Genomic DNA, 22,651 nt, shown 5'->3' on the forward strand with positions numbered 1-22,651 from the left:
TGAATAAACCAACTGTATTCCAAATAAAGCCCCTACCTGGTTTGGTCTGTGAATTTCCAAACAGGCCTCCGGTATTGTTGCTAGAACCAAATGCAGATGTTCCAAATGCCCCTCCACTAGTAGTGCCAAAACCAGTATCTGATAAAGCAAAATCCAGGGTCAGAATAAAATCTAAACCAGGTGGCCCAATGAAAGAGGATTTTAATATTTCTTAACATTCTGCATTTGAACAGGACCACTGGTCTAATCCAAAAACTATTTTTTCAAAATTCCATCAGACTACTTATAACAGAGCTGATATTAAGCCACACTTTATTCATTGTCCTGGGTAAAGTAAGGAAACAAAGTTAAAAAGCTTATAGCTTTTCAATAAGTTAAAGATGTTGATAGGTTTAAAAAAAAAAGTGCCAAGCTACTATGAACTACAGACAAAAATAATCAAAATTTGGGTTTCCTGGTGGCACAGTGGTTAAGAATCCACCTGCCAATGCAGGGGACACGGGTTCGAGCCCAGTCCAGGAAGATCCCACATGCCGCCGAGCAACTAAACCCGTGCGCCCCAACTACTGAGCCTGCACTCTAGGGCCCGCGAGTCACAACTACAGAAGCCCATGTGCCTAGAGCCCGTGATCCGCAACAAGAGAAGCCACCGCAATGAGAAGCCTGCGCACCGCAACAAAGAGTAGCCCCTGCTCACCGCAACTAGAGAAAGCCCACGCACAGCAACGAAGACCCAACGCAGCCAAAAAACAAAACAAAAAAAAAAACCAAAAGAAACAAAAAACTGTTAAAATTTTCTCCAGACACCGTACACTCTACAGTCTCTGGGATGAATGGTCCTTAATTAGAGGAGCACATCAGAATGACCTGGGAAGTTTTCAAAATACACATGTTCAACTTCCAATCCCAGAGATTCTAATTCCATAGTTCTATGATGGGATATATATATTTCGGGAACAAACCTCCAAGAGTGACTCTGAGATAAACAACAAGGTCCTACTGTATAGCACAGGGAACTATTAATGTAGTCAATATCTTATAAAATGAACTATAATGGGAAAGAATCTGAAAAAATATGTGTGTATAACTGAATCATGCTGCTATATACCAGAAACTAACACAACATTGTAAATCAAGTATATTTCAATAAAAAAAAAATTTTTTTTTTAAGTGACTCTGGGGGCTTCCCTGGTGGCGCAATGGTTGAGAATCCACCTGCCAATTCAGGAGACACGGGTTCGATCCCCGGTCTGGGAAGATCCCACATGTCGCAGGGCAACTAAGCCCGTGCGCCACAACTACGGAGGCTGCGCTCTAGAGCCCATGAGCCACAACCACTGAGCCTGTGTGCCGCAACTACTGAAGCCCACGTGCCTAGAGCCCGTGCTCCGTAACAAGAGAAGCCACCGCACTGAGAAGCCCATACACGGCAATGAAGAGTAGCCCCTGCTCACCGCTACTGGAGAAAGCCCACATGCAGCTACAAAGACCCACCTCAGCCAAAAATAAATAAATTAATTAAAAAAAAAAAGTGACTCTGGACTTCCCTGGTGGTCCAGTGGTTAAGAATCCACCTGGTGGGCACTCTTGGTTAAAAATCAAGGACCTAGATATATAAAATAGTTTAAGAAAAGGTCAGGGGTCACTTGTAAAAATTTTCTCTAATATTTTTGTTAGGAATGATTGAGGTTTGGTAGTTACGCTTTTTAAAAATCTTCATGAATTAAAGTTCCTGGGATTTCCATTAAAAAACTGTTCAGATGCTCCACTTAAAAAGAGAGGGATAGGGCTTCCTTGGTGGCGCAGTGGCTGAGACTCTGCCTGCCGATGCAGGGGACACGGGTTTGTGCCCCAGTCCGGGAAGATCCCACATGCCGCAGAGCGGCTAGGCCTGTGAGCTATGGCCGCTGAGCCTGCACGTCCAGAGCCTGTGCTCCACAACGGGAGAGGCCACAACAGTGAGAGGCCCGCGTGTACCGTTAAAAAAAAAAAAAGAGAGAGAGGGATAAAAACAAGATCGGGAAAATGCTGATAGCTGAAACTGGGAAATAAGTACATGAGAGTTTGTTATACCATTCCTTCTGTTTTTGTGTTTAAGTATAAATTTTTAACAAAAAGTTTAAAAGTGAGTAAGGGGTGCTATAGGCAACTAGTGCCATGTGGAATGGAAGGGGAAATGGATCTCAAGAGGACTGGTGGGAATTAGGGACTCTTACATTTTAACCGTTGTTTCTTATTCACAGAGCAAATCTCAGAGCTGTTATTCAGTAACTGCATTTTATTTTATTTTATTTTTTTGGCCACGCAGCATGAGGGATCTTAGTTCCCCGACCAGGGATCCAACCCAGGCCCCTTGCAGTGGAAGCAGGGCATCTTAACCACTGGACTGCCAGGATGTCCCTCAATAATTGCATTTCATTTTTTTAAAGATTTATTTATTTATTTTTGGCTGTGTTGGGTCTTAGTTGCGGCACACGGGATCATTGCTGCAGCTCGTGGGCTCTTCATTGCAGCAAACGCGCTTCTCTCTAGTTGTGGCGTGCAGGTTCCAGAGCATGTGGGCTCTGCAGCTTGTGGCACACAGCCTCTCTAGTTGAGGCGTGCAAGCTCTGGCACGCGGGCTTAGCTGCCCCGCGGCATGTGGGATCTTTGTTCCCTGACCAGGGATCGAACCCGCGTCCCCTGCATTGTAAGGCGGATTCTTTACCACTGGGCCACCAGGGAAGTCCCAATAATTGCATTTTAGACTTCAATATTTAAAAAAGGATTTCCTGGTCTGAAAATTAGTAACAAATTATAAATTTCTGCCAAAAGAGCCAATTAATAACAATACTTTAAATACCTTCTACTGATGATCAGAAAACCATGAAAACTCAGAACTTATTTCTTTTTTTTAGAAAATTTTAACAAGATCATATCCTGGTCATTTTTCAAAGTTATTATAAAGACCAAAGCATAAATTAATTCCTATCTAAAACTACTGGAGTGGATTTATTCTTAATAATAGCTGAAGATTTTTCTCCCTCATTTGTTATTTTTTAAAACTTACTCTGCCCAAATGTTGAAGCTGTGCCAAAGCCACCGGTGCCACCCCCAAAGGGTGTTCCAAATGACTTATTAAACATCTTCGAAATCTTCAGAAAGCTGGAAAGAAGAAAAAAATTATCACTTTTTAAAGACCACAGAATGCAATGGAATTTTTTTCAGAAAAAGATATCATTCTACAAATTTAGTTAGGTCTATTCAAACTACAGCATAACGTTCACTCTCATTCAATATCCTAAAACTCTATATGATAAAACAGACTTTGTAAAGTTGAGCTGAAATGAATTAGTACCATAATGTGAAGTTAAACTTCATATCCCACCAACAACCATCCCTTTAAAACAATGTTTTTCGACCTTTTTGAAAAACCTAAGCCCCCCTTTAATAAAGATTTCAGGTCTACTATACCAGATTTTGGTATGTCCCACGTAGTAAGTTATGCAGAATACCCATTAAAAATTACAAGGATATTCTCTTATCCCAACCACCTGAGAAGCTAAAATTTTTGTCAGGCTTTAGTTTCAACAGTTTGCATTGTAAAGTTTCCCCCCCATTTGCTTGTATATAAAATGATGTAATATTGTTCTTCAAACTATACACACACCTCCTCCTCCCATCTCTAAATCCCAGAGATTCTGGTGCCCTGACATTCTTTTTGAGATTACTTCTTAACACTACTCTCTATGGTCCCCTGCTTATCTATCTTCTACTTCTTCTGGGAATATTACAGAAAACCTTTGGTCAAAACCCCCACTGCATATGAATGAGTCCCCTCCAGTATCCAAACTATACACCCAGGCACACTTAATGAATTGGACCAAAGTTCCAACAAGTACAAAAATGAAGTTTGACTTCCCCCACCTAGATCTGAATGAAAACAAGGTAAAGGTATAGTTTACTAAAGAAGTAAACACTTTCCCCCTCTATAAATTTTCCTTAAACTTAGGACATCTGCTACCACTTACCTGCCAGCAGACAAGAAAATAATGAGTAAACTACTTTAAATATGAAAACTCAGAAAATAGTCAATCATGTTTGTTTGGATTTTATAACAGGCATGATGGCTTTTTTATTATTTACACATAACGAAGTAGTTTTTTTCTTCTAGTAAAATCATATGCCTCATTCATATATCAATAACATGTTGAGGTGTGCCCCACCCACAATATTCCAGTGTCCCATTAGCACTTTGGTATTCTAACATCCAAAACATTTTGTGCAACACTGGAAAAAAAGGTGAAATAAGAAATGCTTTTTATAGAAAGCAACATTCTGCCCCCTGTGTTCCCCTAGAAAAAAAATTCCAGCACTTAGTTCTTTATCCTAACATCCAGGAATTTAATAACTCCTTCAATTAAACAAAGCTCACTGAAACCAGTGGTTCAAGAAGGCCACATCAGAATTAGATGGCAAGCTTTTCAAAGTACAAGCCTCTAGGCCCCATTCCAGAAGTCAGAAACCAAAATGTCCAGGATTGGGATGTAGACATTTGCATTTTGAAAGGCTCCTCAAGTGACTCTAACGCATTCCCTTGGAACTGGAGGCTATATTTCAGGTAATCATCATTTCTCTTTCAGTAATGAGATCTGCTTGAAGTTTCCTGCCTTCCCAATTTATCAGGTGTCACAAAGTGACAGACTGGACCTTTACCATATTAACTGGTGACTCTCCCTTCCAGGGGAAATATTCTTGGAAGTACTATTGTTTTGCTTTTCAACAGTTGATTCAGAATTGACAGTTATGCTAGGGGTCAGATGTCTGGACCAACTCATTTTGATTGTACTCTCTCTCACACTGCAGTCTTGGGTCACAGCCCCAACTAAATCCACTTTATCTGCTGACTAAATTTTTTGACCTGTCACCAGTAAGGTAAAAACTGAGTTGTAATATTGTTATCATGCTAAATCTGCCATTTGTTTTCTTATTTGACCCCACAAATAGCAATCTATTCGTGTAAATCTGACATCTTCCATACAGCTGACATGTCAGGATGCAAAAGCCTAGTTAATAGTTTTTCTCTATGAAATCTGTCCTCATATAGAAGATTTTAGTGTTAATTAGGGTTTCAGTGGCACTAGGTTCTACAGACCAAACCCACAACTTCTAGCAATCAAAATTTGATTTTAAACAGTCTTATCCTAACATAAAAACCTAGTATCACACATACATTCCACAAAGGATTTTAAGTAGTAATAAAATATCCTGAGAAACACCTCACAGTTTACAAGCCCTTATATATTATCTCAACAACCCTAAAAGGATCGTATGGAAACAGGATCAGGTGTTCAGCAAGTTTCCCCAAGGTCAAAGAAGTGATAAGTGGTAGATCCCCAGTTTAACCTCTGACTTCCCATGGACACCTTCAATCCTAGGATGGAAGATACTAAGAAACAAGCAAGAACATGTGCTGTGGGCTTCCCTGGTGGCGCAGTGGTTGAGAGTCCACCTGCCGATGCAGGGGACACGGGTTCGTGCCCCGGTCCGGGAAGATCCCACATGCCGCGGAGCGGCTAGGCCCATAAGCCATGGCCGCTGAGCCAGCACGTCCAGAGCCTGTGCTCTGCAACGAGAGAGGCCACGACAGTGAGAGGCCCACATAACGCAAAAAAAAAAAAAAAAGAACATGTGCTGTATATTAAGGAAATTCATCTGTTCCAGACCCAAGAACAAGGACAATACAGGGACCAAATCCAATTTAGACTCCTGGAAAAAAAGCTTCTCACTCAAGCTCAGCCTATCTTTTTGGTTCTGGCAAGGATGAGCCTGGTTTAGCCTCAAGCCTGATCACACTGGGATTCTAAGTGTTTTTTTTAAAAACTATCACCATGGAAGCCAACCAAGATTTTGGAAACAGCCTCATTATTTTTATCATGATCGTTAGAAATTAAAGAATGGCTAATACATTAAACCCTTTGCTCTTCAAACAAATCAATTTCCTGAATATGCTATGAAATGTCAGTGACTCATGAGAAATGCCCCCCCCACCGCCCCTACCAAACAACGTACTAATTCATTCTTCAAAACCTAGTTCAAATGACATCTCTTCTATAAGCCTTCTCAAACTCCCTTTAGCAATTAGTCATTCCTTTGGGCTTCCATGGCACATTATGATTTGTTTACACATAACTATCTTGACTCCATAGTGGACCTGTGATAACACCAACTACACAGATCTCCCTTTGGGACTCAAGGATTTGTTGTCCTAGCTGCTGAGAAGTACTACCAAAAGATTGCCCTCAGCTGTCGGCCCTCTTCAGAACAGCTGAGAGCTGCCTCACCCAAGGTCAGATCATCTCCGGAGGATAGACCATATCCAAAAGCCAGGCACCTTTGCTCCACCTTAGGGTAACTCTGAAGGGTGATTCTAGCTTCATACTCTCCATGGATTGGTTGAGGCCTTCATTAAGATCACAATTCAATTTCTTCCTCAGCTCATTTCTGCTTCCTTCTCTCCCACAGATGGTGATCCCAAGCTCACTCTCTAATAAAACTCATGCAGGATTATCTCCAAGTCAGTGGCTGCTTCCCAAGGAAGTCAACCTCTCAACCTCCCCCAACGATCCCCTCAATACGTAATCAACTCCTTTAAGGTAGGAATAGTACCATTTGTTTACTATCCCAAAATGTAACAACGGGTCTGAAACACAGATGTACTCATTTTCCAAATTAATGATAATCATCACGAATGTGCCTTTAAAACACAGTCTAAATGATCAAGTTACTTTTTTTTTTTTTTTTAATTTATTTATTTGGCTGCACCGGGTCTTAGTTGCAGCATGCGGGATCTAGTTCTTTGACCAGGGATCGAACCGGGGGCCCCCTGCACTGGGAGTATAGAGTCTTAACTGCTGGACCACTAGGGAAGTCCCATGATCAAGTTACTTTAGAAGTACCTTCTAACTTAAAATTATGCTAGATTAATTCTCACAACAAAAGGAAGCCATGAAAGGAAAGATTCTTGGTAGAATTTATCATTTAATTCAGAGGTTGCTAAAGGGAAGAGATCACACAATGGCTGGATACAACCACCAGACACTTCTTTGGCCTGTTATATATACATACATACACACACACACACACACGGTATATTATACACATACATATGTATGTATGTATTTTGAAATGTTTAGGTATATATATATATTGTCAATCTAGCTGATAACATTTAAAATAGGGATATGTCAGAAAAATGATTAAGCAGACTAGGATTATAATCACTTCATGGCAGTAAGAGTCTGGAGCTTAGTAGGAACTGTCTCTTTTGGTCATAGCCATACTCTAATGTGCCACAATACCCACCCAGTATCATTCATCTCCATCAGCTGCCTGGCCCCAACAGGTTTTGAGTTTGTAACTTCTGATATAATCAGAGAAAGAACCCACACATTAAGAACTCAAAGAGCATGTAATTGCCAAGAAGTAAGAAGTCAAAATTAGGCAGGAAAATGGGCGAGAACTGTGAGGAAAAATTCCTGATGACTTAGAATGCGAACTAGGTCTTAAGGGATTAGAAAGAGAAGAGAGGGAAAGCAAAAGAAAGGTGCACAGGTAAGAATGCGTTATTTGCATACCTCTCCTATCTGGCCTTGTATCTCAACACCAAGCTCAGTTTCCCTCATATGATAAACATATAATAAATGTACTTAACAGTTTATTATGTAGTGATGTCATTAACATTAAATTACACAATTAAAGGAGTGAATCAGAGCATTCTGCTAAGTATGTACCCAGAATATGGTGTATCAAGAGTAAGGCACCACCAGAACATTTGAACAAAGTTACCCTATGAGAATTATTCCAAGTAAAAGATGTTTAATGAAAAAAAGGAAGTTGAAAAAGATACATTTGGCAGATTCTTTCTGTAAAATAGAAAAGGTAATACACTGTTATTTATGGATACAAATATACATAGTAAAAGTAAAAGAGGGAGACTGGTTACTAAAATAGATGAAGGTGGTTGCCTCTGGGGAGAGGAATGGAAATGAGGCATGGGGCAGAGATTCAAAGGACCCAAACTTTTCTGTAATGTTTACTTCCTCTATTAACAATAACAAAAGATCTAGAGGATGCAGATATTTGCACTAACTCTCTACTTCCATTAAAAAATCTATTCAAAAAAGAGAAAGAAGGGCTTCCCTGGTGGCGCAGTGGTTGAGAGTCCACCTGCTGATGCAGGGGACACGGGTTCGTGCCCTGGTCCAGGAAGATCCCACATGCCGCAGAGCGGCTAGGCCCATAAGCCATGGCCGCTGAGCCAGCATGTCCGGAGCCTGTGCTCCGCAACGAGAGAGGCCACGACAGTGAGAGGCCCACATAACGCAAAAAAAAAAAAAAAAAAAAAAAGAGAAAGAAGTAATCCTAGAGACTGAAATGTGTGGAACTTCTAAATTCATTCAAGTTTAAAGGAATAGCACATATTCAAGTCTTTATCCTTTCAAATACATTAACCTGGCCCAAACTAAAACCCTCCTAGAGTAAATAATACTAGCTAATACTTAAGTTCCTACTGTGTCCCAAGGGCTGTTCTAAGTGCTTTTTTAAAAAAATTCTATTCACTTATTTATGGCTGCGTTGGGTCTTCGTTGCTGCGCGCGGGCTTTCTTTAGTCTTCGTTGCGGTGCGCAGGCTTCTCATTGCAGTGGCTTCTCTTGTTGCAGAGCACAGGTTCTAGGCACGCGGACTCAGTACTTGCGTCGCAGGCTCTAGAGTGCAGGCTCAGCAGTTGTGCACACGGGCTTAGTTGCTCCGAGGCATGTGGGATCTTCCCGGACCAGGGTTGAACCCCTGCTCCCTGCATTGGCAGGCAGATTCTTTTTTTTTCTGTTTTAAATTAACATCTTTATTGGAGTATAACTGCTTTACAATGGTGTGTTAGTTTCTGCTATATAACAAAGTGAATCAGCTATACATATATCCCCATATTTCCTCCCTCTTGCGTCTCCCTCCCACCCTCCCTATCCCACCCCTCTAGGTGGACACAAAGCACCAAGCTGATCTCCCTGTGCTATGCGGCTGCTTCCCACTAGCTATCTATTTTACATTTGGTAGTGTATATATGTCCATGCTACTCTCTCACTTCGTCCCAGCTTACCCTTCCCCCTCCCAGTGTCCTCAAGTTCATTCTCTATGTCTGCGTCTTTATTCTGGCAGGCGGATTCTTTTTTTTTTTTAATTTTTTTTCGGTACGCGGGCCTCTCACTGTTGCGGCCTCTCCCGTTGCAGAGCACAGGCTCCGGACACACAGGCTCAGCGGCCATGGCTCGGGCCCAGCCGCTCCGCGGCATGTGGGATCCTCCCGGACCGGGGCACGAACCCGTGTCCCCTGCATCGGCAGGCGGACTCCCAACCACTGCGCCACCAGGGAAGCCCTAGCAGGCGGATTCTTAATCACTGCGCCACCAGGGAAGTCCTAAGTGCTTTTTAATGAATTCTCTTATAAACCTCCCAAAAATCCAATAAGGTAGTTATTCTTATCCTTATTTTACAAATGGGGAAATTGAGACAGAAATAACTTGCCGAAGATCACAAAGTTATTATTTACTCCAGAAGCTATGCTCCTAGAGTCCTCCTTAAGAAAGAACACTGACAACTAAAGGGAAACGACTTTACATTCATTACAAATAGGGAACCTATAAGACCAAAATTTGGCAGTATTGATCCAGCACTATCAGGAGAAAGAGACACTTCTCTGGCAAACATGGGAGTTCTAGTCACCAGGAAGGTAATCTCTCTCAGGGACTGACAATTCATAAGGTTATCACCGTGGCTTCTATGAACTTTCCTACAAAGATTAACCACTTCCTCTATGGATGGACTGACTTACACTCGTTGCAATTTTTTTTGGTGTAAGACATATTTAGAGGGACGTCCCTGGTGGCGCAGTAGTTAAGAATCCACCTGCCAACGCAGTGGACACGGGTTCGAGCCCTGGTCCGGGAAGATCCCACATGCCACGGAGCAACTAAGCCCATGTACCACAACTACTGAGCCTGCACACCACAACTACTGAAGCCCACACGCCTAGAGCCCGTGCTTTGCAACAAGAGAAGCCACCTCAATGAGAGAAGCCTGTGCACCTTAACGAAGAGTAGCCCCTGCTCGCCGCAACTAGAGAAAGCCCAGGCACAGCACCAAAGACCCAATGCAGCCCAATAAAAGTGTCTTTCAACTATTTCAATTTATTCAATTTCCCCTTAAAATTAAAAAAAGACATATTTAGAAAGAAAAAATAAAAATGAAATAGTGTTATACAGAAAGAGACAATGTCCTTAAATTTACTGTTCTCTATGCTCAATCTTCTAATTAATAATTCAGACTGTGAGATATAAGAAAGAGGTAGCCTTAATGACAGGTTAACAGTAGTCCAGTATTCTCCCACCGTCCCAACTAAAGCTCAATAAACTGATGTCCAATTTTCGTGAGCTTTGTGAACTCTGGGCACAATGACAAAACTGTTTTCTTCCAGAAAAGTGGTGGACAGACCCTGAAACATGGTAACACCCAGTCAACTGCCAACTTTAAGTGCTATCTGAATGACTAAGCAAGCCTGCTGCTCTCTGACAACAGAAAGTCACACAAATGGGAAGTAATTTTTTCTTTCCACTTCACTGAGTTCCTTTGTATCAAACTCAGTAAAGAGCAAAAACACTAAATATCTGTTAGACAAATGGACTAGTATAGTACTTTCCAGCTTACAAAGTACTTTTTCATATAGTCTCTCATCTAATCTTCACAAAAGTACTTAAAAAGACAGGAATTATCATCACAGATAAACTGAATAGAAAAATACTAATTTTTGCCTTGGATGAGAGAGGAGGGATGGGAGTTGGGGAGAATTCCAGGTAAAAGAGATTGGCCTAATCTTAATCACCTAATAATATAGCCCAGCAAAACTATCCACTTGTTTTACAGTATCCTTCCTATGATTAATCCCCAGATCAAGCCATTCCCCTTGTTAGAACATTCATTCTTCTCTCTAAATACTATGTTCCCTTTTCTTTCTAAAAATTGCTGCTCAAGCCTCACCTGCTTCACATGACTGTCCCAGATTAGACCCTTCAGACTCTTATCAGTATAAAAATACTTCCCCTCCCCCTCCCCCTTTCCAACCCCTATTACATAAAGTAATGCCTCCCAGCTGTTTTTAGTTATGCAATATATTTGCTGTTATACCTGCCACTTGAGTATATGAGTTGTTTGCTGCCCTGGTAAAAAGCATCTTGATTTTGCTTCATTTCTCCCATTCGTGTGTAAAATTAACTTGAAATAATCCACAGTGTCTAATACAGCTCCTTCCTCATAGTGCTGAGTAGCATTTTTTCATCCCCTTAACATAACACTCATTTTACAAACTGAAGTAGTGAAGAATACATTAGCTTTAGAGACAAATCTATATTAAAAACTCTCTGCCACTTAGTATGTTTGCAGTTCTCTGTAAATCTAAAATTAATTCAAAATAAAAAGGTAAAAGAGGAATAAAAAACCGCTGCTACTTGCTACTGTGTAATTGCAGTTAAGTCATGATATTCAACCTCAGATCTCAATTTCTGTTGATACATCTGAACAATAGGGATTATACAGCCTACACCAAAGAACTGTTAGGAGGACAAAGTTGTCTCAAACTAGAGTTCCTCAAAAGCAGGTTTGTGTTTAGTTTTACAATATTTTTAATTAGAAAAATGTAATAATTTCCCCCCACTCTAAACCTTGATTGATCAATGCCTAGCTAGAACTCCATACATAATATGACTTATTTCCCAATACTTCAGTGTCATCTACTGACCACTTAACACAACTGTAAAGCACCACTGCAAACAATGAAAACAATTACCTCCCCACACAATATACCGAGTCACTCTGGATCATTCATTCACTTCTGCTCCTTTCACATCTCTAGCCTCATTCCCAACTACTCACCTTTTTAATTTACAAAACCATTTGCCTATTTCTTAAGAAGCTTATTCCAGCAAGAAGGGTTCGGGGGGCAGATACTAGTAATCTTTGTGTAAAAGAAGCACATGGAGGTCTAAACAAAGGTGTGATGATGAGTGACTCCAACACGTATTCAAGGAGGATGAACTGTTCCCTTCCTGAACAGATTAATTCAGGCATTCGATTATTCTTCCCTTGATCAGTGGTTTTCAAATAGTTAGCTATGGAACCCACTCCATAAAACAGACATAAGCACAAAAGCTGCCCTGGCTGAAGTAAAGAGGGGTGGGGGCACAGTAGAACCCCATCAGCTGACCCTTTCAAAGAAGCTTACAGCTGTATGAACCAGTGTGAAAAATCATTGCCCTAGATTAGTGGTTCTCAAACTGTGGTCCAAAGGCTCCTAGAAGTCCCCAAGACCTTGTTCGGGGGCCCAAGAAGTCAAAACCATTTTCATAACAATCCTAAGATATTATTTGCCTTTTTAAAAAAAACTGTGCTGACCTCTACACCTAGAACCTGAGCATGAAACAAGACAACGGCCCCAAACTGTATACTCACTGGATTCTTCACTGCCACCCACTTATAGCACACACAAAACTCCACTTTCGGGCTTCCCTGGTGGCGCAGGGGTTGAGAGTCCACCTGCCGATGCAGGGGACACGGGTTCGTGCCCCGGTTCGGGAAGATCCCACATGCCGCGGAGCGGCTGGGCCCATGAGTCATGGCCGCTGAGCCTGCGCATCCGGAGCCTGTGCTCCGCAACGGGAGAGGCCACAACAGTGAGAGGCCCGCATACCGCAAAAAAAAAAAAAAAAAAAATCCACTTTCACTTAAATGTCCTTGATGGAGCAGTAAAAATTATGGATTGTATTAACGCTTGACATTTCAGTACACATCTTTTCAATACTGTGTGATTATTTGGGGGGGACGAAGTGGGAAGTACTCAAAAGCACTTCTACATATTGAAATACAATGGCTGTCCCAAGGAAAAACACTTGGGTGATTACTTTTGAGTAGAAAGCTGAACCAACTTTTTTTTAATGGAACACCATTTTTATTTCAAAGAATAAATGACAAACTATGGTTACTTAGATTTGAAGAGAAAATTGGAATATTGAAAACTTGTGTACACCACTATGAGCTTGTCAACTTCCCAATTCTTAAAAGATTTATCTGATGAAATGGGTGGAAATATTAGCAACTGTAAATTTGTCAACATTTGGAAGAGCTGCGTAACTCAGTGCACCAATGATTCCTAATGACCAATATATAATGTCATAAAATCATGCACAGGTAAACAAACACCCATTCAAAGTGCAAGACAGACCAATGAATTTTAATGTAACATTGTACAAAAGTTCAATGATATGGTTTCAGATTCCATGTTGCAACAAACCTTTAAGAAGGTTTGAGTGTACTGTCAAAGGAGAAATCTACAATTATTTGAAGAGGTCATTAGAACACTCCTTTTTCCAAATACTATGTATCTGTATAAGGCTGGATTTCTTCACATACTTCAACTAAAACAACATACCGACCATCTGAATGCAAAAGATCTGCAAATTCAGTGATCTTCTATTAAGCCAGACATTAAAAAGATTTGCAAAAATGTAAAACAATGCCACTGTTGTCACTAAATTTTTTAGTAACTTTTCGTAAGAGTATTTTTTAAATCAATAAATCTTTCAAATATTAGTTTCAGTTTCTAGCTGTTCAGAGTCCGCAATAATTCTTAGAAGCATAAAGGAGTCCCAAGACCTCAAACTTTGAGAACTGCTAGACCATTGCTAGAGCCTCCTTCTAATCGTCTGACTCCAGTTTCACACCTTCCAATTTACCCTACTACCTCCCAGCTTAAACTAACTCTTAGTACCAGACTTAGCTAATTACACCTATACTTTAAGAAATCATTTTTATTTCTCTACTAAAAAATTACAATTGTTTCGCAGTACACTGAATTAAGTACAAACTCTTAAAATGTGGCAAATAATTCTCAGTGTTTATTAAATTCTCAGAGTCAGTACAATGGGACAAGACCTCCGATTCATGTGGCAGGTCGTGTATCAGTGAAATGGAAAGAGAATGGAATCACAGAGCATCACATTTAATTGTATCAATTCAACTACAAGCTCTTTTTTGCCCTCTTCCACAAAAACAAATAAATATTGCTCTATTTACCCAACAACCTATCTCCTTTCAAACAGGACTTTGATTTCTCCTATCTCAGAGGAAGGGAGGTTACCACAGAAATGAAAGGAGAAACTAAAGAAAGTGACTCTAGGACTCTTAGCTTTTCAGCTTCCCATACCAGATTCTGACAATTTAAGGGTTTTCGAGAACAGTTTCAACCAGATGCAACTTATTAGCGGACTCCACAAGCATAGACCAGACATGATAAAGGTAAGATTTTTTTACTGAAATACTGGGAACGTTTTCTCTAGAGCAGTGGTCTCACTCAGGGGCAGTTTTGCCTCCCAGGTAACATGTGACAATGTTTGGAGACATTCTTGGTTGTTACAACTTAGGGAGGGGGTGTTATGAGTACCTTATGGGTAAAATACTACAATACACAAATGCCAAATACTTAGGTTCAATTCCAAACACACAGAATGCACCAAGTTCTTAAGAAACGCTGTTTACATACTTTGTCTCTAATACCTACTGGTAAATCTCTAAATTTCTTAATCTCCTAAACTTTGGACAAATTGCATAATTGCAGATGTGCTCTTTATTTACTGGAAATTAAATATCAGTACTACTACCCCTTTCTTCCTAAGGTTAATTGCTACTATAAAAAATCACAATAAAGTAATATTACTGATTTTTTCCAAGCTATGAACTTGGTTCCCTAAAAGTTGTGCTTGTTCTTAGTTATCCAGGAGCAAGTGGACATGAATAAAGTCAGGTACCAAAGTACGGTGTATCACACGAATGGTATGGGTCCTCTTATCTGGGCCCCGTATTTCAGGAGTACACAAATACCCAGCCTCTTCATAGACTATTTTTAGGCTTAACTCCTCCATATCTGTTTATCCATTCAGGCAAGCACACTTACTGCGGGCCTACTCTGTGCTAAGCAAACTGAATACAAAGTCAAAAATTTTTTTACCAGTCTAATAAAAAGACACAGCTAAAATACAAAATGATTTGTGCTATAAATAGAAGTATCAAATAAGTGTTACGGAAGCTTGCAGGGGAAAGAACGCCAGGAAAGGCTTCCCAGAAGAGAACATGTCACAGAAAACATACCCTGTTCACCTCTTAGTATTAAGACTACAGTTCTCTTCTGCTCTTACATATATTTTTCAGTTTTTGCTTCGTCATCTAAACAAGAGGAAAGTGACAATCTGACTTATGTGAACAGACCAAAGTGTCCTTCATCAAATCTCAATGAAGAGTCAAAAAATAACCTTATCAAATTATTTCCCAGTACCTCCTTCCTGTCCAACTTCTGGTTTGTTTTTTAAATATCCTAACTTCTTCGATCAAGTTCCAAACACACCATCTGTCACTCACTCAGTCAACAAGTGTTTCCTTCTGAATTTATAAGACTGTCATAGGGGATGATCACTGCTCTTTTCTTTCTTTCTTCCAGTTAGCTTCTTCTCCCAAAATAGTTTAATCTTCTCATTTCATTCTACTACAATTTTCGAATTCAGTAAGAGAGGCGCTATGAGTTCCGAGGTACAAGAAATACAAAATGACTGCTGTGTACCTTTCTAAATCTTGTCCATATTTCTGGTTTTCTATTGCAATATTGCTGTAGTTCATTAACTGGACTCTTTCTTCTGAGTCCCCAGCAGCTGTCACAAATAAAAATTTCAGACCTGGGACAGGAAACTAGCCAATGACATGTAGTTTTACCGATTCATTTCCAATACATAACATAACTAACATTCTTTAACCAACTTGTAAGTTTAGTTCTCATAGTCTAGGTGAACTAATGAAGCGTCTGCCTTACCACGAACAGAGCTGGTAGTAACTAAATCGGAAACGCTATTGAAGACTAGGTCTGCTCCTAACTATCCATGTCCCTACCTTAACCCCTCCACTCTTCCAAAGGGAATCCTCAGTAATGGGAGGCTGGAACACCCAGGGCGGGCAGTGTAGTAGAAAAATTTCTACACTGAGTCAGATGTAGCATTGGCTAATCCTGTTTCTTCTCTAGGCCTCGGTTTCTCCACCTATAGAACTTGCATTTAACGTAGAGTAGGGGGATTGGCTTAATTTCTAAGGTCCTTATGGCGATAGTAATTCAAAAACCTCACCTCGTCTAGCTTTACGTGGAACACGTGGGAGAAGAGAAAATAAGCTTTCACTCCATTAAACCGACCTTAATTCTCAGATACTGTTTTAAAAAGGTAACAAACTCCCGACGCACTCACACTCCCCTGGGGCTGCAAATTTCCCCTTGGAGAAGCCAAGGCACATAAAGTCCATCCCGCACGATGGTCAGAGAAGTGCTGGGAAAACCGTACTCAGGGTCTCAAGGCGCTGCCCCAGCAAAGGGCCGGCCCACCTAACCACCGCCCGGCAAATGAATGAGTACAACCAGCTAAAGGGACGCCCCTCAACGTAGGCTGCAACGCGAGACCCCAGGGCCCAGATCCCACCGATAGCGACTCCTTCCCGGAGCCCGAAAAGCTGGGCCTCGGGGCCGCAGGGTCGCGGGCCCCGCCCCCTCCCTCAGGGCAGAAGGTGCGCGCCCCGGCTCGAGACTCGGGCGCGGAGAGGGCCTGGGACTCCCCGCGAACCCGCCCGCCCTGAGAGGAGGTGGAGCCTGCCGGTCCCCGGCCGCCACCACCCCGGCTCCCGACTTACCGCGATGCGGTGGGGGACGGGAAGTGTCAGGAGTGAGGGCCTAGGCCCGTCTGCCACCCGCCGCTCAGAGAGCAGCGCGCGGCCGCCACAAAACCGTCGCCGCCGCCACCACCTCCGCTACCGACCGCCGCTTCGGGCGCAGCGCGCAGAGGGCCCGACTGCGTCACACGCCGCCTGCCGTCAGAGGCTCGCTGCGGGCGCTCCGCCCTCGCTGTCTGCTCATTGGCAGATACCGCCGCCACTCTAGGCCCACCCTGTTATGCATTGGACCTAGAGTCTTTTGAAACCGAACGTGAGGGCTGTCTTTGGGAGGCTGGAGAGGGGGAAGAGGAGGGACGGAAGGAATTAGGGGGAGGAAGCGGGAGGGGCAGTGGGAGGGACATGAAGTACGGCCCCTCGCCGCCGCGGTTGGCTGGGAGGGAGTCGTGACGTCACAAGGGCCCCTAGAGGTAGGCTGGTGAGTGGCTACATCGGGCGGGGGGAGGGGAGAAGAGTGATGACGCTATGCTGAGGCTCCGCCCCCTTCTTTGGAGCGGAGAGACTCGGGTTGCTGATGCTCGGGCCAATCAGAGTGAAGGCTCCAGGATGGCATGGTAACTATTCTACCCTTACTTTTCCCCAGTCCTCGGGCTGTGACGGGAAAGCTACCCCGTTGTCTTGCCCTTACTTCCTGGCCAGACCACGTGCGGAGCTGGAGGGACCTCCTAGGAGGTCTATCTGCGTAGCTCACCTGCAGCTGCTCCGAGGCCCGCAAACCTGGCCTCCTTGTCTCCTGACCCATGCCAACCCCAACACAACCTTTCCCTCTCTGAATCCCTAGAATGGACGTTAGGAACATTAGAGGTGCCTTAAGGGAATGGTTCAGCTTAGAGTTTGGTACAAATGACAATTCTCGGAACTTCTTTCCCACCTGCACTTTAGGAACCCCTACTTATTCTTAAAGTCTAGTTGAAATGTTCCCGCTTCTATGGGATCTCTCACAGCTAGTTGGAGTAATGCTTGGGCAGGCCTCTGTTACAGCCTTGTTACTTTGTATTCTGTTATTTACTTTCCTATCTTCTGGTGCCGGGCTCTTGAAGGCCAGAGCTTCATTTTCAAGTTGGTGTTCCTTTCCCTCAAGGCCTAGCCCGGAGCAGAAGCCTGATATCTCAAGGGGGTGGGTTGAGCATGTTCTAGAAACTAGATCTAGTGACTGTGGGTCCCACACAAAATAGCAGGGACTGTGTTCAGAAAGCAAAACCTATTAGGATTACCGCTCCACCACCCCCTCCTCCTGGGACATATCTACAAAATTGAAATGGGCCCTGCCCAAAACATGGATAAACTTAAATCACTCTGGGTTTTCAGTGGTGGCAAGGGATTAGAGTTACTTAGTCAAAAAGTGAACACACCATTGTAAAGCAGTTATACTCCAATAAAGATGTTAAAAAAAAAAAAAAGTGGAGTGATCTGGTAGTAAAGGTAAAATAAGATAATGGATGGAAGAAACCTAGTGCATTGTAGATGTTCAGTAGGTGCTTGAAGAAAGAAAAAAATAAATATGTGGATGGTCAAATAGGAAAGCTAAACATCTGACTCCAGACACCTTTCCCCAACTACTCCATCCAAACATCACTCCTTTCCCTCCACCCTCCCTTGCCTATATTCAGCATCAGAAAGTCATTAGGTCTCCCTGGAGAGTTACAGTAGCTTCCTCACTGCCCTCCTGAACCTTTGATTTCTCACCTTCCAATCCTCAAACCCAGCTCTGTTTAAGGCTCTCCTCTGCTTATTTATTCTGATGTCCCTAAGGCCAGCCACACAGCATAGGTGTGCATTAAATGTTTGATGCATGAATGAGAGAATTATTTTCTTAAATAGAAAAGAAGTATGGGACTTTTGAGTCAGAGAACCCTGGGTTTAAATCTGAGCCCAACCATGTATTAACTGTATGAACTTTGGGCAAATTTCTTAACCCCTCTGAAACTCAGTTTCCTTGTCTGTAAAATGGGGGTAATAATTGTACTTGCCTCACAGAGTTGTGAGAATTAAATGAGCTGAGGCATATGGTAACTGGTACACAGGTACCCTCAATAAATGATAGATATTATTTGTATTCTTTAAAAATGTTAAGGAATTCCCATTCTAAATATTCTAAGACATGGATTCTGACACAGAAAAGGAGCTCAGAAATATGTCTTGTGTGAGTGAGTGTATTTAGTCCAGAGTACTAGCAGGTGTGCAGGAGTTGGGTCCCTTAAGTAGTGTATACTTATTGGAAGACTGGAGGGAGAGACACTGGACAAGGAGTGCTCCAGGGAGGAGTTTCCTGTGATCATGGTGATTTCTAAGTAGAAGGACCTCTTGTTAGGTACTCTGGCAGGCATGTGGCCTACAAGCTCATCATTCCCAGGGACTTCTGCCCCAGGAAGGACTTCTTTGTGGACCAGGGCTTCCTAGGCCCACATAGTCTTACTCTGCCTAATTCTCATAATACCCCTTTTGATTGTCATCATCTGCCTTCTTCTCCTCTAAAGCCAAGGAATTTGGTGCATGTTCTCAAAAGCTTGCTGAGCCAAGCTCTGTCCTGGGCATTAGGAGCCCAGAGATGTCCACCGCTCAACACTCTGCCGTGGCCAAGAGAGACAGAGCTAAGCAAAGTCCATTTCTGTCCTGGAAGCTTCCAGTCTCTCTCACACATGCCCTGAGAACTCACTCTATGCAGCTCTGAAGGATTGATGCCCAGGGAGGATAGAGACCTGTAAGGACTGCAGAATTATAAAAGAACACGAGACTTCCTTCCAGAGAGATGATTCTAAATTTCTTATATGGTACATTGGAAAGAGCAGCAGAGTTAGATTCAAACAGATCTAAGTTCAAGTCCTAGATCTACTACTTTTTAGACCTTGCACAAATTATTTAATTGTTCTGTGCACCAGTTTCATTGTCTACAAAGTGGGCACAATAATTTCTGTTTCATAAGGTGCTTGTGAAGGTCAAATAAGATCATGAAATTTGCAAAGGACTGGGCCCCTGTTTGGTACATGGTAAGCATGCAGTAAATGTTGATTTCCTTCTTTTCCTATAACTTGATAAGGAAGGGTGATGTTTATAAATGACATATAATTAGATTTATATAAATCTTGTGTGAATATCTGACTTTTAACTAGAGCATTTAGTCAATTGCATTTAACGAATTTACTGGTATATTTAGGATTTTATCTAACATTTTAGACTTTCTGTTTGCCCCAGATGTTCTGTTTCTGTGCTTTTTAAAAAAAATTTTTTTTTTGGTAAAAATAACTGCCATTTACTGAGGCCAAGCTCTTTGCCAGATTTTTTTTTAAAAATTGAGATATAATTTGCATAATATAACATTCACCCATTTGAAGTGTACAATTCAGAGGTTTTTAGTATATTCACAAGGTTGTGCAACTACCACCACTATATAATTCCAGAACATTTTCATAATCCCAGAAGAAACCCCAGGCCCATTAGCAATCATTCCCCATCTCCCCCTTCCCCCCAGCTCCTGGCAATTTACTAGTACACTTTCTGTCTCAATGGATTTGCCTACTCTGGACACTTCATATAAATGGAATCATAAAATACGTGGCCTTTGTGTCTGACTTCTTTCACTTATCATGATGTTTCAAAGTTTCACCCATTTTTATAGGAGAATAATATTCCATTTTATGAATATACCATATTTTGTTTATACAGTCATGAGTTGGATGGCATTTGAGTTGTTTCATCATGAATAATGATTATTCCATTATTCCACTATGAATAGTACTGCTATGGACATTCATGTAAAAGTTTTTTGTGGACATGTGTTTTCAATTCTCTTGTGTTTATACCTAGGAGTGGATTTGCAGGGTCATATAGTAACTCTATATTTAGCTTCTTGAGGAGCTGCCAAACTGTTTTCCAAACTGGCTGTACCATTTTACATTCCTGCCAGCCACATCTTTGCCAACACTTGTTATTTTCTTTTTTCTTTCTTTTTAAATTATAGCCATGCTAGGTGGTGTGAAGTGGCATCTCACTGTGGTTTTTTTTATACATTTCCCCGGTGACTAATGATGTTGACCATCTTTTCACGTGCTTATTGGCCATTTAAATCTCCTTTCTTGCATTCTTTTGGATTACTTCATTTTTATTCCTGCATCAGTTTGGAAATTAAATTCTTTTTCTATTATTTTAGTGATAGCCCTAGAAATTACTGCATGCATGCCTAACTCACTAAAGTGTCATGCTAATCTATACCTTTATAAGAAGGGTAGAGTTTGCTGAGACAAGGAAAAGATGCATTCCATGCCAGATGAACAGGGAGAACAGAGATGTGGGACCAGGAAAGAGCTCAGTGTATCCATGGGTGCAAACTGGGACTTCATCCTAGAAGTGATAGGGGATGGGCTTTACTGGTGGCAAGTAGTTAAGAATCCACCTGCCAATGCAGGGGACACGGGTTCGAGCCCTGGTCCGGGAAGATCCCACGTGCCACGGAGCAACTAAGCCCGTGTGCCACCACTACCGAGCCTGCGCTCTAGAGCCCGTGAGCCACAACTACTGAACTGAAGCCCGCGCGCCTAAAGCCCGTGCTCCGCAATAAGAGAAACCACTGCAATGTGAAGCCCGCGCATCGCAATGCTCGCCGCAACTAGAGAAAGCCCGCTCTCAGCAAGGAAGACCCAACACGGCCAAAAATAAATAATTTTTTATAAAAAAGAAGTGATAGGGAAGCTAAAGAATGTTCTATAGAACAATGAAGATGTAATTACTATTTGAGGCAGAATGGAGCTGGAGCAAGATGGGTGAGCCTAGGGTAAATAGTTTAAAGCCATCCAAGAAGGATGTCTCTGCCATGAGAAAGATCTCTGGGAAGAAAAAAAGAACACTCCTCCTCAACCCAGGAAGACTTTCCTAAGGCTGCCCAGGAGGCAGGGCAGCGTTTGGCCTGAAATTGGATGCTTTTAGCACTGTTTCTGTCTCTGTCACTTTACCTACCTCCCACCCCCACCCCGAGCCATGCACCCTCTGCCTCCACCCTCTATTCCCAGCAGTCATTCTTCAAAGGCCTTTCTTGCAGTTCCTAAATCTCTTCTTGATATATCTAAATCCTACCCATCCTTCAAAATCCAGTTCAATTAAATCAATCTAGCAAATATTTTCTGGACTCTTACCGTATGCCCATGCCTGGGCTAAGCTGAGAGATTCAGAAATAAACGGAACAGGTGGAGGTTCTGTCCTTAAATGAGCTGCCAGGAGGGTCGGGGAAACAGGCAACAGATTATTTTGCTTCATTGTGGTTAGAGCCCTCATAAGGGTGTGATGGAAGGCCATCCAAGGCTGCCTGAGGAGTGGGGAGGTAGGCAGATCGGGGGGGTAGGGAGAGATAAGGAGGAAGTTAAACAAAGCTCCATGGAAGAGGTGAGTGTAGTTAGAATGTAAAACAAGTGGTTGCTGGAGTAGAGGATGGCCACGTTATGAAGGATACTGAACATCACACTAAGGAATTTGCCCTTGATGCTAAAAGCCATGAAAATTTACTACTTTGCCACAAGGCACAAGGGCGGGACATGATCAGATCTGTGTCGTAAGAAGAGCCAATGTGGCTAATGGGGAGAATGATGGAGAGATAGGAGGGCAGTGAAGGAGTGAAGGAGATCTCCTACAGGAAGCTTTCCTTGACAACTATATCCCACCTTCACTTCCCCTCTTCTGCCCCCCACCTCTACACCGCCCTATGCTCCTGGGGGCTGGAACATCCCTGAAAACAAATGCTCAGTGAGCTTGGGATATCTGGTACGTGTATGTGGAAAGGGGAGTGGAGCAGTGATCATGGCTAAAGCTTGAAGATGGTGGTGCT

The 22,651-nt window shown here is 42.3% G+C and overlaps 2 protein-coding genes across 15 annotated transcripts in view; one reads left to right on the forward strand and one right to left on the reverse strand.

Moving 5' to 3' along the window:
• The window catches only part of NUP98 (nucleoporin 98 and 96 precursor), a 105,717-nt gene extending 88,719 nt beyond the window's left edge, over positions 1-16,998 (reverse strand). For 12 of the 14 annotated variants that reach the window (XM_033862405.2, XM_033862404.2, XM_033862406.2 and 9 more), the window contains exons 1-2: positions 3,050-3,144; positions 37-138 (exon numbers count right to left, since the gene is read on the reverse strand). In XM_033862405.2, the coding sequence (XP_033718296.1) occupies positions 37-138; positions 3,050-3,125 (178 nt within the window). In that variant the 5' untranslated portion in view covers positions 3,126-3,144. Of the gene's footprint in view, positions 1-36; positions 139-3,049; positions 3,145-16,800 lie in introns of those variants that run through there. The other 2 variants (XM_033862397.2, XM_033862399.2) reach the window with 2 other exon arrangements.
• A 279-nt stretch (positions 16,999-17,277) lies between these two features.
• The window catches only part of PGAP2 (post-GPI attachment to proteins 2), a 33,232-nt gene continuing 27,858 nt past the window's right edge, over positions 17,278-22,651 (forward strand). Inside the window, exon 1 of the mRNA XM_073808546.1 lies at positions 17,278-17,393. The gene's annotated coding sequence lies outside the window, so the exon portion shown is untranslated. The remainder of the gene's footprint in view (positions 17,394-22,651) is intronic.

This window comes from Tursiops truncatus, chromosome 8 (assembly GCF_011762595.2).
Source record: "Tursiops truncatus isolate mTurTru1 chromosome 8, mTurTru1.mat.Y, whole genome shotgun sequence".
Taxonomy (NCBI): Eukaryota; Metazoa; Chordata; class Mammalia; order Artiodactyla; family Delphinidae; genus Tursiops; species Tursiops truncatus.